General features: G+C 36.9%; 1 protein-coding gene across 1 annotated transcript in view; it reads left to right on the plus strand.

Moving 5' to 3' along the window:
- Positions 1–17,371, plus strand: part of EPHA3 (EPH receptor A3) — a 381,007-nt gene that overhangs the window by 218,786 nt on the left and 144,850 nt on the right. The window contains exons 4-5 of the mRNA XM_080655998.1: positions 9,732–9,887; positions 10,583–10,918. Of these exons, the coding sequence (XP_080512124.1) occupies positions 9,732–9,887; positions 10,583–10,918 (492 nt within the window). The remainder of the gene's footprint in view (positions 1–9,731; positions 9,888–10,582; positions 10,919–17,371) is intronic.

Here is a 17,371-nt window from a genome sequence, read left to right on the forward strand (position 1 = left end):
ATATATTATTTATAATTACTGTAAATCACATGTATGATTATATATTGTGTATATATTATATATATATATTTCTACATTTAATAACTAATGGAGCACATAATTTTTTAAATGTACTCATCTTCTTTTGAAATTTAATAATTGATTCATAACTTGAGATTGATTCTTTCCAGGAAAATTTTGTCTACTAAGTTATCTATGATTGGTTCAACCTACTAAATGGGCATAACAAATATTATGGGACATTGCTATGGAAATAGTTTCCATTCTTCTCTCAAATTCTGTTGTCTGCTTTTTATGAACCAAGCATTCTAGTAGATGCCTTGAAATGAAAGCCAAAAAAAAAATGAAGGGGGAGGAGTTTATGAGGTACTCATTATCTTATCAATAATACTAAAATAATATGAGTAGAGTTTTAAAGCTATAATTTTTATACATGGGTTTTATGAAAAAACTAGAGGCCTGGTGCTCAAATCCATGCACCACTGGGGTCCCTTGGCCTGGCCTGCAGAATCAGGCTGAAACCCACTCTCTGACATCCCCTGAGGGGTCCTGGATTGCTAGAGGGTGCAGGCCAGGCCGAGGGACCCCACCGGTGCATGATCGGATCTAGGGAGGGACACAGGAGGTTGGCCAGCCTGGGAGGGGCCATGGGAGGGCACCAGAGCATGTCTGGCCCATCTCACTCAGTCCCAATTGGCCGGACCCCAGCAGCAAGCTAACCTACTGGTTGGAGCCTCTGCCCCTTGGTGGTCAGTACATGTCATAGTGAGCAATTGAGTGGCCTTAGCATATCATTAGCATATTACACTTTGATTGGTTGAATGGACTACCAGACAACTGGACACTTAGCATATTAGGCTTTTATTATATAGGACTAGAGGCCCGATGCACAAAATTTGTGCAAGCATAGGCCCTTGCAGTCCCGGCTTCCTCATGGCCCTGCGGCCCTGCCCCCTTCCCATTGGTCATTCCAGAAGGTTGTTCTGCCGTCTAGTTTAATTAGCTCTTTATTATATAGGATGACTATACCTTCAGTGTTTATTTTACATGTAGATCCAGCAACTAGATAGCCTTGCAAGATATATAAGTATCAACTGAATAAAGCACACTGTTTAGAAAGAAGATTTTCAGGTAGTTAAAAATTTTCTCAGACTTGTAAGCCTGCAGATGATAAAACATGAAGGCAATCAGAAGTGGATGCTTGACTATGAGTTTGAATTATTTCCGCCATTCTTGAAAATTAACTTAGCTAGTTGTAGCAATTTATTCTTCTCTTCTGATATAGAGTCCTTCTATATATCATCAAACAAATGCACAGTACTATGAAACCAAGATTTGCTCAGAAGTAAAAAAGTCCAGATCTAGCTGTTATAACTTATGTTAAAGGCATTTTAGATGTACTATTTTCCAGTCCTAATAGTTTATTGGTTTTAAAATTGTTGTTACTTAGTTGTGTCAAATTTATAATCAGAGTGACAGTACTGGGTAGGGGCAGTGCTGAAGGCTTTTCTAGGTATCTTTTCTGGAGTGCATCAAATCTACCCCAAGTCTTAGAAAAGGAGCTAATATTTTTCACTCTTGTTGGTATTTTGAATATTTACTCTTTAGTAGACATTTAGAAGAACTCCAAATAGTATGCTATGCTTTAGTGAAAAATCAGCTATCAATAATATAGTAAAGTGGAGTATTTCATATTCCTATGCTCCTTGAGAGTTATTAATGTCCAACTGAAGCAATAAAGTGGAATTGCATTAGTCTTTATAGTTTTTTATTGGAAACTATTTATGGTATGATCCCCCTCCTCCCACCTCCCCTCCCATACACACACACACACTAAAGTTCCTCTTTCATCTGATAACAGAGAAAAGTAGAAAATTCATTCTATGGTAAGCAGGCAGATTCCCTGAAAAAAAAAAAATCTTTCACAAACAACCCTCTAGCGGACCTACAACAGTTAGCACTGTTTCCAATGCTCAACTTCCCATCCATCAGAGCCACTCACCTGGCTAGACACAGGCTTGACGAAATGTTGAAGGAAAGTACTATCGACAATCAGTTACTGTGACGGAACGATGTGATGAATTTTCCTGTGTGCCCTGTGATGACCTGTCTAATATTTTTAGAGTCATACCACATATATTTGTTACATTAATTTTAGGGTGCTGGTCCATTGTCAATCCTACATTGGTCACCACTTTTAAATATGAAAGATGAGAAGACAATAGGTGCAAAGCCCATAAATACCAGTGTCTAGGAGGCCCTCAGGCTTAGGTTTCATTTCTGGTTACAACACTCAATAGCGGGATAAGCAGCCAATGCACTTAACCTCATTAAGCCTCAATCATCTCCTCAGGAAGAATGGATAGTGCCTGTCTGACAGGACTGTTTTAAGCACAAGTGAAACACAAGTGCAGTGTTAGACCTGGAGGACGTTTGCTTTAAATGGTGTTTATTACATTTCATGGAGGTGAGAACTATTCTCTTCAGGCACATACATCTGGGGAAGGTGATGTAAACAGGTAATGTAATCTGCCTGGGATTTCAAAGGCTATTGGGATCAAATGTGACTCAATGTCCCATTTCCTTCCTCTCCTTCACTTCTCTAGCCTCACATACAATATCTAAACCCCCAAATTTTCAGATTGTAAGAAGAAAATAAACAATTATCCTGAATAAATTTCTCCAGTCAATCAGTAAAATAATAAACAGTAACTTGAAAGGGTGGATGGAATATATAATAATCTCTTCCCTGAAGAAACACTTTTAAAATGTACCTAGTGGTCTAAATTAGAGAAACATGCACACACACATACACACAGACACACACACAATGTGGCTATTTTAGAACATACAAAGATACACCCACTCTCTCTCTTCCTTCTCTCCTTCCCTCCCTTTCCCACCTCCCTTTCCTCTCTCTCTCTCTCTCTCTCTCTCTCTCCCAACCCACATCCTCCTTTTAATGGGAAGTAGCATCGGTTAACAAATCTGGATATGTGAAATGACCAGATAAAATAAACAAAAATGGGAGACGGACTCCTGCTCTTGTCCTCCTTCCTATGTTCCAAAATCCTAATGTGCCCCAGTTATTTGTACTATAAGAGTATTTGCCAAATATAATAAATTCATTTTAACATTTCCTAATATTTTCTCATCTTTCTTCCATTCTTTCTATCCTTTAATTATCTCCTCCGAGTAGATAGATTAATCATATTCCTTTTATTGCAATATATATATGTCTTGCAAGATTAATTTAAAGTTCTAGGATAATAGAGTCATAACCAAAAAAAATATGTTCATCTTCAAATTTAGAAATTAACCACGTAAATGAATCAAGCTTGTTGCACTTTAACACCATAAATACTACTATCTATTGCTGTGGCACCTACCTATTAAATTGTTCTATATATTTTAAGAAGTTTTGTTACACCTTAATTGTGGGGATTGGGGCTTGAGAGTAGTGTGGGAAAGATATTTTTGTATTTTTGAAATATACATTAGAATATACATATATATTTGAAACCTCATGCTGACAATATTTAAAACATAGTATTCTTATGCAAATGGAACATTTTCCTTTAATAAGACAATTAATTTTATATGAAATTCAAATATATAAACATGCTATTCTACACAATTATGAACATTTATGTCTTTCTAAACAGTTTCAAAATAGATGATTGGTTTAATTTTTGCGAGACACTCATTTGGCTATGGGTTTTGATGATTAAGGAGGCATAGTTTTCATGTTTTTGTGTGAAATCCATTCTTATCCATTTAAGAAGTGAATTTGAAAATTTCTTGAGTAGAAATCTCTTCCTATCTCAGAGCAAATATTTACCATAAACATAAAAATAAGCAACAAAAAAGACACCTTAGAATTACATTAACTAATTTTTTGTTACCTGATAAATGGCTGTTAGCCATGAAGTTACTCAAAGCCAATTTTATGTTGAAAACATCTCCTAGTTTGTAATATTTTGTGATTAATGTATGTACGACACATTAGTTTTATTTTAAATCCATTCTCTTTATAAAGATAATATTATCACATGTTTCAGTTTAATAAATTTCAAAAAATAAAAATAGAATAGAAAGCTGATAGGATTATATGAAATGTGAGGTGGACATGCAAAAGTTGCAGAGGTATTTCCCCAGGATAAGAACTGACATTATTTTAAAATAAACGAATCTAAAAACTTTAGATATGTTTAGGACACACAGTTCTTCCTTAAATGTGGAAGACAACTTAAAATCTGGCAAAACACAATGTCCTTAGGACCAGGGCTGCTTTAGCATTCTCTCTGTGGCACACTAACATTGGGCATATTTCACTGTTACTGGCACCTGTCTTGCTGACTCTGATGGAGCAACAACAAACACAATAAAGTCTTGTTACTAAGCTATCTTTGAGCCATACTAGATTGTGATTGATTCTGTTGTGTTTAATGGTGTGGTGGCATTTCCCTTAGGCTTTTTTCATTGAGCAGTGGACAGAACAGAAGAAGGAAACATTTGATCACTTTGTAAAAATGCTGCACATTGCAGGCAGGGTTTAATTACTGAATGTAGCCACTTCCAGTGCATTGAAATGCCTCTGCCTTGCCTCAAAGCATTGTACCTCTATTCAAATAGCAAAGAATAGAGTTCCTGTAAGATTGTGGAGTGCAGCTCATTTGGGGAATAAACAGTTGCTTTGACCTTGTACCGGCAAATAGACCCCGTCAGGCCTGGAATTGCAAGGCCAGGAAATCATCTGTTTAGTCAGTGCTGGTTCTGGTGATTAGTTTGTGTTTATGGCTGAGAATTGATAATATAACCCTGTGTATATGAAGCTAAGGTCTGAATACTAAAAGGGTCCTATTTACCAACAGCTTCATTTTTTATTTTGAAGTTAGTTCAAACTGAAATCAGCCTTTTAACCCTTAATTAGGACCATGTTTTCTCTTAAAAGTCAACCACATTAGTCAACTGGAGACAAAATTCACTTTGCAATTGAAAGGCTGTCTACTTTCTTTCAACAGTAGCCACCATGGTTTACTGAGTGCATTTGTTTTCCTTTCACTATGGTAACTTTACCCATTCTCTGTATCAGCAGAGCTCAAACCCATCAATTACAGCTTCGAGGAGAAGTGTGCTATGTGCTGTGGGACTGAAGCCAAGATTCTATCCTGAAGGTCTTCTATAATTATTATTCATCGTATAGGTAGTGCTCATAATACTCCCTATTCCATACTTTTTTCTTCTTTATTTTCCAAAGCTGGCTGTTTGTTATTTTACCCCACTTCTGACCCATAGTATTTAGTTCCTGTTTTATTGTTACCTCTTCATAAAGACAGAATCAGCAGATTCCCAAAATATTTTTAATTCATGTGCTACCAATTCGTATTATTTTGGCTTCCTCCTATTATTCATATTTTTAGTGTTTCTCAATAGAAAGTTAACATTTGGCAAGGATGCCATAATTTTGTTCCACTGTGGCCCATCAGGGCTTTTTCAATAGGTTTGGGATTTGCTCAATAAATGAGCAAGCATACCTTAACTAGTCAGCAGTTAAAATACAGGAACTAAAAACAAGATTAGCAAGGATAAGGCAAATAAAACCTTACTGCAGGCTAACAAATGGGACATGTATATTGTTTTAAATTGTATTTTCAGTACTGTGCTTCTTTTCCTTACAAGAAAGAAAAAAATGACATCATCTTATATTTTTATTAATATCATTTTTTATTCATTCCCACAGATTCCCAAACTTCTAACATTCTAATATACAATGTACATTAAATGAATAGTATAATTAAATATAATTTTATTATGCTATTGGTTAAGATGAAAAATAGGGAATTAGTTGTTTGGCTCTTGATTTACCTTTTAATTCACTCAATTATGAAATGAACATGCCCTTTGAATACATACTTCTCTGATACTGGAAAACATTGAAAAGGTAAAAATTTATCAGTTTTTGTGGAAGTATATTTCTTTTAGGTCAGAAAAGAACCTCATTTCTTTGTCTCATTCCTTCTACATGATTTTATAATTTCAATGGCTAATTATAATCCTTAAAGCAATGATGAAGTGAAGATAATTTGTTGTATTTTTGTTCTATTTAGAAAGTTCTAGGAATCTTATAAATTTTGGTACACAAGTATTAAGCATTTTTAAGTGTCTAGCCTGAAGAGTTTTAGAGACAACTTAGTCAATATTTGCCATTTAATAAATGAGGAAATTAAAGTCTAGAGAGGACAATTGATTGCAAGTTAATCATTCACTTAAAAAATGAACTCCATAAGTCGTGGCCAGTTTGGCTCAGTGGATAGAGCGCTGGCCTGTGAACTGAAGGGTCCCAGGTTCGATTCCAGTCAAGGGCACATGCCTAGGTTGTGAACTCGATCCCCAGTAGGGGGTGTGCAGGAAGCATCGGATCAATGATTCTCTCTCATCAATGATGTTTCTGTCTCTCTCTCCCTCTCCCTTCCTCTCTGAAATCAATTTAAAAAAAATGAACCCCATCAGCTGCTAGGTTCTGGAAAATGTGATAGACACAGGGCACACAAATAGAATGGAAATAATTTCTGTCTTTATATTGCTTGGGGTCTAACCTAGGAATACATAATAACTACCAAGTAAAACTTCAGACGTATTTATAGAAGAGAGTGTCACTATCCCAACCACCTCATTGAAATTTGAAGACACCTCATCAGTGAATTTGAGATAACACTTATCTATCAGAAAAGACTAGATCAAAACCTGCATTCCCTCCTCCCCAGTCCAGTGATCTTCCTAGAAGATGCTGTATTCTCATGAGTGGACATTCAGCGGATATCTACAAATTTGTGGCTAAAGCCTGTCAGTAGAAGATGCAGAGTGGACCTTGTCCCTGTTGTCCCTTCACTTCCTGCATTGCAGTGTCCACCAAAGGACGTAGAACATACAGACTGGCCCATGTGATGTCTGAGAGTCTTACTAGTGCCTTTAAGCTATGATTGTATTTAAACAGCACATCTCAACTGAATTCTCTTTGTCTTTCATGTCATTTAGAAATGCTTTCTGCTGTGAGTAAAAGAAAACTTGACCACAGTGACTTCAACAAATAAGCTGTTATTTTTTGACATTAAAATAAATCTTGAGATAGGTGCCTGCTGGGTGAACAAGTGCAGGATACACATCCTGTGTTTCTTGGCTTTTAACTTATTGTCACATGTAAGCCATTAAGTCCATAATCAATTCTGGAATGATGCAGATGAGGTGGCTTCAGTTGCATTTGGACCACCTTGTGAAAGGGGCGGGGCCGGAGGGAGCTATCCCAAAGACTCTCATCGGATTTCTGTTTGTATCGCTTTGGCCATAGCATTGGCCATCCATCACCTTTTGCAGGGAAATCTGCGTTCGGGGCGCTAGGTTGGATGCAGTTCTGAGAGAATCAGGATCCTATTAGCAAGCAGTAAACAGAGTCTGGATATTGAGAGTATGCAACCAACTGTTACCACCACATCCCCCGGCTTAACAGTTTGTCTTTTTATGTCGATCTATTTGTGTATTTAATTATGCTTCGCACAGGCCAGTTCCTTCCATCTTTTCATGATCTTTCTCAGATGAGATTCCTCTGTGTAATGTAATCTCTTCCAACACTCCATTGGATTGGGGTGCTTGCTCCATGTGGCCCTTGTTAAGTGTCTGGTGCCCATTTTCAATTTCAGGGGCCCTTGGGGGATGGACAGAATTAGGGAATTTGTATCTTTAAGGGTACCCGAAAGCCTGAAAAAGAGGACATGATTTGTTGAACTGCATGTGTATGTGCCTACCTATATTGTACTAGTGTCATTTCTAAAATTATTTAGTCATAATTAGGTAAAGTGTAGTTATTAGTTTGAGTTAACATTCTTAACTACTAAGTTGGTTAACTAGATATTAACTGATAAAATTCAAGTTACTATCAGAAATCCTTGGCTGTAGTGGTGTAGCTAAGAAGTGATTATATGACTGTCTTTTCTTTACGTATCACATACTATTTATAATAGTAACAAAAAGTGATTGACTGTTTAACGAATACCTTTATGCTAAATGTTGTAAAATCCATAACAGCCCCAAATAAAGACACAGAGATAAACTTATGAGCAAACAAAACAACAAAGCAACTTAATCTTGAAAGACTCAGTAATTCTCCCTTGCAAATTTAAAGTCACTTTAATGATGAGCTAAATTGAAACCAGAAGTTAAGTGCATTGTTTGTTTATACTTTGTATCATTTTCAATGAGGCAATATAACCAGAGATGTGAGTAGAATTTTCTAACCAATGCCTACAGACAATGTTCAAAACTTTATAATCCCAACCCATGTTTGGTTAGGGCAATGCAGTTTATTTTAGTGGTTCTCAATGTGGCCTCAAAAGTTGTTCAATTTAATGTAACCTTGTGCTAGAACAGCCCTTCTTAATAGGAACTGGGAAACAGCAAGATTGAATTAATGATTGCTATCATTTTAAGTTATTCTAGTTGTTTGTTTTGGCCATGTATTTCCCAAGAACTTTAGTAGGAGGAAGCTATACTATTATGGATATCATGGGTTACCTTTCAAAATGCATTTAATTATTATGAAAATTAATATTGGTCCATACAGGTTTTACTTAAATGCAAATATCTTGTTATTGGCAATATGAAGTTGATATGAGATAATTCTTCAATTCAATGATAAAGATAATCCATAGGGACTATTCTACATGTAAGTACTTTAAGTAATAAAATTTCAGTGTAGCACTGAAATTGAGTTTATAGATTCAAGAAATTACTGACCTCCAAAGATGTTCTGAAGGAAACTTTAAACATTTGGACCCCAAATTCCTTCATCAAAGGAATGTCAAAGAAGTTCTTGTTGGGATTTTCATCATGAATTTAGTTCTCAGTGGTTGAGCTTTGACCTATGAACCAGGAGGTCATGGGTTCATTCCCGTTCAGGGCACATGCCTCGGTTGCAGGCACGATTCCCAGTATGGGGCATGCAGGAGGCAGCCAATCAATGATTCTCTCTCATCATTGTTTCTATCTCTCCCTCCTTCTCCCTTCCTCTCTGAAATTAATAAAAATATATTTAAAAAATTAAGCAATAAATAAAATAAAAACTTTAATCTAGTAATAATTCACAAGTATGTCAGTTTAAATAAAAATTGCACCCCCCAATGTTTGAGATATGTGAAAGGAAATATATTTATTTAAATAGAAATTGTACCTCCTTATGTATTTGAGATATAGAAAGGAACTATATTTCACTCTTTATTTTAGGCCATTACCATATAATTAATAAATAATAATATACGAATGAAGTCTGTGTTTCACGTGCTCACAATGACAGTGCTAACTGTAGTGCAGATCGGGTACACATTGCATCATGTTTTAAAAGGGAATGGCTACATGATGACATGGCTTTGCTTTATTTTCTCCACAAATATTCCAATGCCAAGTAAAGCTGTGAAAACATGAGCTGGAAATTTCATCACACTCTGGTGCCAAAATAATCTAAATCTTGTAGGTGTTTTTTTTTTTTTTTCTTTAACATTTGGTGCAAATTCAAATGTAGATGTGCAGAAACTACACTGGGCCATGTTATTTGCTTCTGTAAAGGTTGGAAGGAAAAATGAATTTTGATTCATAGTGAATGCATGCCCTAACATCCTAAAATATGTTTAATATGTTTTCAAAATAATTGCAGAATTATAAAAGGGTTATTTTGTTTGTAGCTTGTCAACCTGGTTTCTACAAGGCTGCGGATGGTAACACGAAGTGCGCTAAGTGCCCACCTCACAGTTCTACTCAGGAAGATGGTTCAATGAACTGCAGGTGTGAGAATAATTACTTCCGAGCAGACAAAGACCCTCCATCCATGGCTTGTACCCGTGAGTAGTTTTGCTGCAACCCATGCCTCCATTTTTGTTTTATTTTGTTTTTTATTGTGTTGTTGTTGTTGTTTTTTGCTTTTTTGGTTTTCTTTTTCTTTCTTTTTTTAAGCATTTGGCCCATTTACTTGTGCTACCCATGTGCAAACTGAAAGCTCTCTCTGCTTCACTCTCTGTGCTTGGCTTACCACAAATGCAACATTTATCACATGACTTAATTTATAAAGCACTTACTGCAACAGGACCCGAAAATTCTCTGTATCTTGTTTTAGATTTTGCTTTTTATTAGACAGGATATGGGAGATTGTAAACATGGGATTTGTATTTTTACATTTCAATTCCCTCTTGCTACATGTTGGTCATAGGTCATCAGGAAGAGGACTAAGATTTATATAAGTAACACTACAGTTTTCAAAACTATTCACAAGGGCATTGAATTTAATGGTACATACCTTTGTTGGACTTTTGAATGCATATTCAAACTTGAGTCAAATCTCCCTCACCCATAGCTTGGAGAGAACAGTGCTCTTAAATCCATGTGTCTATAATCTCATGGATCCTCTAAGGACAAATTAAAATATGTAATAAAGACAAGATGGTTATTTACCTCTTTCAGTCCCATTGTAAATAATCTCTTTCCCTTGTAGTAGAAACCAGAAGTGAGGCTCATTAATCTTTGTTGAACTACTTTGCAGGACCTCCATCTGCACCAAGAAATGTTATCTCTAATATAAACGAGACCTCGGTTATCCTGGACTGGAGTTGGCCCCTGGACACAGGAGGCCGGAAAGATGTTACCTTCAACATCATATGTAAAAAATGTGGGTGGAATGTAAAACAGTGTGAGCCATGCAGCCCAAATGTCCGCTTCCTCCCTCGACAGTTTGGACTCACCAACACCACGGTGACAGTGACAGATCTCCTGGCACATACTAACTACACCTTTGAAATCGATGCCATTAACGGGGTGTCAGAACTGAGCTCACCACCACGACAGTTTGCTGCAGTCAGCATCACAACTAATCAGGCCGGTGAGTACTTCTGCATCTCAGAGTCAATTAAGAGTCTTAGCAGAGAGGGGAAGAAAGGGTGGAAGACAAAGATTTGAAAGGATTTCCTCTTCTGTCACCTTTGGACAGTTATGGTACATTGAATAATTCAATCTTCAAAGAAGAATGAATCATATTTGTTAGATTATATTAAATTAATTTAATCCAGGGCTATCCAATTTGGAATCTTTAAACAGTTGGGGCTCTGGAGATAGTACTTGTGGTTCTGACTGAAGCATTTTCATATTTCAAAGAATTTAGACATTGAAACTTAGCTGTGAAAAGGTTATGTAGGATATTTTTAAATTTGAAATATATTTACCTTAGTTACAATTATATCAGATTTTTATGTTGTTATTCAGTTATTTTATGATCATCAAAAGATCTGAGTATTTTGCTTAGGACATTATAATTCTCTGATTAATTAAAAATAAGGAAAAACAATTTTATTGAATAGCTATAATTTGTATTTAAAAAATTAAAATATGAAATTTGTGGAGAAGCATAGTGAAAAGAGGTCTTGGTGAAGAACATTTAGAAGCACTGATCTAAAAACAAATTTCTTAGGGTAAATTTCACCAACTATTTTCCACTGACAATATTTTCCTAATTTTAAAAAAGTACTAAATCAAGCAAAGGCAGGCAAAGGCCCTTTGATGTGGAATTGGAAAAAGGAAATAAGCAAACAAACTTCTCATCTTTCTTTATCTTACATCCACAACATTTCTCTTCTCTTTACTGCTAGCACATCTTACTCTTTCAACCACTCATTAAATCTTCTATATGTTTTCTAGTTCTCTGATAATTCCTGAGATTTTTTAATAGTTTTTTTAACAATGTGATGTTCAAAATTATGTATGGGATTTTAGTTGTGAGTCTCTGAAACATATAGAAGTGCTATACTTTGCAGAGTATACAGAGACATACCAATGATACTCCTTTGGGATAAGACACTCATTTCTTCAATGTAGAAAATTGATAAACACATATTAAAGTTTCCTTTTGAACCAACAAAACTTGTGCACAGTTAAACTGAGAGATATTTATGTGCATAATTGTTGCTATTAGATATCATAATTAGGAATACATTTCAAAAAGTTCAATGCAAAGATATTATTGTATCATTTATGCACAAATAAACATTGGAGCCAAAAAAGGGGGAAAGGAGGAGACAGCATGCACCCTGAAATGCATAACTACAGATTTTTGAGTCACCTCCCAGGTGGGTTAACCCCTGAGCTGGAAGTCGGGACGGAATGCAAACTCTGCTGCTTTTCTGCATCTGGCTGAAATTTTGGAAGTCCCTCTGCTCTGCAGTGGGACTTGCCTTCGCTCTGGGGATATGCATACTGGATGCCTGAGGAAAAGAGAGAGGAGAGATGGGTTAGTTCCCCATCAGCTGGAAGAGGTTGTAGAGCAAACCAATAACTCGTCTGAAAAACTCATCACTTTCATTTCTCTCACGTGGCTGGTTCAGTAAGGTTAAACTACCAAGGGCAAACAATCAATAGGTGTCACCCAAGGGCTAATATATTCAGCATGTCAGCACTTGTTAAAATGTTGTACCACTTCTGTATTGGTTAGAAGTAGTTCTAACTACTTCTGCAGGTTAGTATAGAAATGCTTCTCTTCTGGTTAATTCCTCCAGTACCCTGAGTGGGCTCCTAAACCCAGTATTTCAGGTCTACACCATCCTCCCCGCTCCCCCCATAATCCAGCAACTAAAAGTATAAATCCTGGTATAAGAGAGGTTTCTAGATCCCTGTGCTGGAACTCCTCCCTCTTGAGGGGCCTATGTCCCTGAACTTCTAGTTGATAAATATTTTGAATATAACCTCTGATACATTCTCACATGTGTCTCTTTCTGATTCCAAACCCCTCTTGCATTCCTACTTTGCTTCTATTCTCTCTGCTGATGAAAGTCATACACTTTTAGTGGTTTCATGATGATAAATAAACTTTATTTGTTGGTAACCATGACTTTTCAAGGAACTTCATGGATTTATTATTTTAATCTTGCTTCCTGGAATTTCCCACTTAAAGTTAGATCTCAGACCAACAAACATAAGTTTTTGCTTTGCTTCAGTTAATGATATTTAAAAATTTGTTACTTAACTTTATTTAACTATCTTCCATGAGAGGAGGGAAAAGAGTAATGCTACTGGTATGTATCACATGATTGTAGCTTCTCATATGCAAGGAACTCAGGAATTTTAAGAAATTACAATTATGTGGCAAATGGCTTTCCCAAATCCTATATTTCATGCTGATTTAATACCTTGTTTAAAATGGGAGCATCAATTTGTATTATAATTATCTCCTAAGTCAAACAGAACCACAGACAAACAAGCAAGAACTCCTTATATTCTGCCTCATCTTCAGCCTCTGGCTTTCTGACAACGCATTTATCTAGAAATTAATTCTTCCAGGTATGTACAATGAATGAATGTAGGTAAAGTGGTAACCAAATGCAGGCTAAGATATTAAAAATAAACGGGTTGATGCTTTGGCCCTCCCAGTTACAAATCATAGTGCAAGACAGAGCTTCAACAGGGATGATATCAGTTACTCTCCCTAAACCAACTCCCCCCCCTTTTTTTTTTTTTAAATCACAAATTTGTCTACAATATGCATCTCTAGGCATTTTATACTTATTTCTGAGTGTATGTATTTTTTTGTTTGCCTGGGGAGGTAGAGGTCTTTGTTCCATTTTCAAACCCCACAGTTAAGATCCATAAACAAGATTAGAAGCAATCCATTTCTCCAGAGAGTGTTTCTTTGTTTTGCTTTATTTTTGTTCTTGTGAAGGTTAATGGACTTGTAGCCTTGAAAAATGAGCTCCATATTACCAGAAAGATACTCCTGTGACAGATATGATGCCGTGAAGTTTAAATTCCACCTAGTCTATCTTTGACATGAACATAAGGGGAAATGTGAATGTGTCCCTTTTAAACTAGTTTGTGAGAGGAGCTTGTTACTGTTTCTCTTGATTATGTCGTAAAAGCACATGACAAGGCACCTTCTACTCTGTCGTGGATTATGCTGTAAAGTCTGATGTTAGTTCTCAGCTCTCTAAACTTTCACAAAGTAAGTCAGTGAGATTAAAAGCATGGCCCCTACATAAAGTTGGTACTTGTGAATTCATTAGTCAAACACATGCAGAAAGAATTGCTGATTGCAAAACAAAATCTATAAAGTTATAACTTGGTATGAATTTCTACTTTGTGTTTTCTTCCTTGAATGAGTATATTTACCTTTCAGTTCTGGAAACAGTCATTCTAGAACATTAGTGGAACATACATCTCTGCTTATTCTCATCATACAATCTGCTCTCCCCCCCCCCCCCCCCCCCCCGCTTACCTTATAGCATATAATGAACTCAGATTAGAGTACGGACACTCACAGAGAATTTATGGGTATTCCATTTTGAGGTCTACTCCCCCTCCCATTTTGCAGCTGAAGAAACTGAGATTCGAGAAGCTTCTTCAGCATTTCATCATGAAATCAAACTTTCACTTAAGTCTCCCAACTCCACCCCACTTTCAATTCTATGCTCCTGTGATTCCTGCAAGTGGCTACAAAAATAAATGCTGCCTTCAAGACGGACAGAAGCTTTGCTGGGAAAATCTACTATAACTGCCCTGACCGGTTTGGCTCAGTGGATAGAGCATCAGCCTGCAGACTCAAGGGTCCCAGGTTCAATTCCGGTCAAGGGCATGTACCTTGGTCGGGCCCATCTCCAGTAGGAGGTGTGCAGGAGGCAGCTGATTGATGTTTCTCTCTCATCAGTGGTTCTAACTCTCTCTCCCTCTCCTTTCCTCTCTGTAAAAAATCAATAAAAATATTAAAAATAGTTTTAAAAAATCTACTATAACCTATTCCAGTGGTCGGCAAACTCATTAGTCAACAGAGCAGCAAACCACAGTTTGCCAACCACTGACCTATGCCATCCACAGTAAACTTGGTTTTTGCTTCTCAGTCATACATCACAGGATTTCCTAGGAGTTTTCTGTAAGAGCTCCTCCTTATCTCCTCTCCTCTTCCCTCAACCCAATCTCATTTTTGACTCCCTCATTTTCCAAAGATCATTTATTTTCTCTGTGAAGCAAATTTATAGTAATAAATCGATATTTGCTAGTTTATGGCACAGAGTTCCGAAAACTCTTGGAATTTCCTAAGTGATCAGAGCAATTAAGGTATATTTTGTTATTCATAACAATCTCTTTCAAACACACCTGAATTTATGTTATTGAAGTGACTGGAAAACCCCCAAGGATAGGGGCTGGTTGTCAGTGGAACCAAACCCTGTAATTATAGGGTTGAAACTTTCAGTCTCCCTACCTCCTACCCACTTGTTGGAAGGGGCAAAGGGCTGAAGTTAGAGTTCAAGCAACTCTGGCCAATGATTCAATCAATAATGCTTAAGCAATGAAGCCTCCTGAAAAGCCCAAAGGAGGGTGTTCAGAAATCTTCTAGGTTGGTAAATACAGATGCTGGTATGTGATAGGCCTAGAGGAAGCATGGAACCTCTGTGCCCCTTGTCCCATACCTTGTGCCATGCATTTCTTCCATCTGTGTCTTCTAAGTTGTATCTACAATAATAAAAACCTAAGCGACCATTGCAACCGAATGGACAGGCCAGCAGAGGGGTTAGTGAGGGGCGACCAAATGACCAAACAGCAGGCTACGTGGGGTGACCAGGCCGGCAGGGAGGGGCAGTGAGGGGCAACCAGGTTGGCAGGGTGGGGGGAGCGTTGGAGGTGACCAAGGTGGTGGGGGGAGCAGCAAGGGGCGACCAGGCTGGCAGGGGGGGCAGTTAGGAGCCAGTAGTCCCAGATTGTGAGAGGGATGTCCAACTGCTGGTTTAGGTCTGATCCCCAGGGCCTAAACTGGCAGTCAGACATCCCCCGAGGGGTTCCAGATTGGAGAGGGTGCAGGCTTGGCTGAGGGAACCCCCCACCCCTGTGCACAAATTTCATGCACCGGGCCTCTAGTTATTTTATAATACACTGATGATTTCTTAAGTAAAATGTTTTCTTGAGTTCTCTGAACTGCTCTAGCAAATTAATTGAACCTGAGGAGAAGTTTGTGGAACTCTCCTTGTTTTATTCCTGGTGGATAAAAAGTACAGATAACAACCTGGACTTGAGATTGGCATCTGAAAGGGGGTCAAGAGAATCAGATAGACAGTATCAGAACTGATTGAATTGTAGTTGTAGGACACCCATCTGGTGTTGCAGAATTGCTTGGTGTGGGAAAAATCCCCACATACTTGGTGACCATAAGTGAAGTGTTCTATGAATGGAATATTAAAAGGAGTGGTACACAGAAGTGTGTTTCCTTTTACATCCTAATTTATTAAGACCATAAAGTTTAAGAGGGAAAAGAAAATGCTATTCCATTCCCCTTCTTTCGATCTAATTTCCCCCCTCTGCACTCCCTAACCTCCATTGATTTGTGACTCTGTAAAGAAAGTGCTCTCTCCTCTCCTTCTAGAATCTTTGCCTCTTACGTCACATAGGTTTTTCTTCATCTAGAGGAAGATACAAATAATGAAATAACAGCAGAAGCAATAACAGCACACATTAAGTGTGTGAGTGCATTTTAAGTTGTTTGAATCTTCAAAATGTCATCCTATTTTTCTCCAAATTTGCAACCTAAAATTAATTGTTTAAATAAAGTAATTCTTACTTCCCCTTTTGTTCTCTCATTCATAAGGCAGTTTGGTTTCTGCCCAGCAAGGCCCCTTCTGACAATAGTCATAATTTCCTATTTTTGTCTTTATGTTAAATTTCATATGGACAGGGCCTCATTTGATATGCACATTTGTTTCTCAGACTTAGAACAATGCCTTCTAGCTCCTTGTAATCACTCAAATGTTTACTGAATGACTGAAAGATTGTCTAATGGAAATTTTCATCATTTGAAAATTAAAATATGTTCTTCCCCAAACCACTTTTTCTCCTTATTTTTCCCCTCCCTATAGCTAAACCACCATTTCCCCCAGTTTACCAGATTTTAACATCAGGAATAAAGTATGGTTTGTCTTCCATTTTTAAGAAGTTCTTACATGCTGCTGATTTTTTAATTGTTTTGAATTCTCTTTCCTTTTTCTCCACATTTATTGTTAGATTTTTAAATTTCTAGTTATAACATTTATAAATAAATAATGCCATAACTTATAATAAATAGTCTTCTTTAAATTATGTTGAGTTGCCAAGATAAAAGAGAGTTGGAGCTGAAATATATTCATTTAAATAAAAATATCCTACCAACCAGCATCTTCTTTCCACTGAGATATTTGTAAAAAGAGCTAATGGATCAACATATTTAAATGCCTTTATTTATTTTCACATAATACATGCCTGAGCCACACATAAATTTACAATCTAAGAATAGACGTTTAAAAAAATCAAATAAACCTACATAAGACAT

This window comes from Plecotus auritus (assembly GCF_963455305.1).
Source record: "Plecotus auritus genome assembly, chromosome: 2".
In the NCBI taxonomy this organism is placed as follows: domain Eukaryota; kingdom Metazoa; phylum Chordata; class Mammalia; order Chiroptera; family Vespertilionidae; genus Plecotus; species Plecotus auritus.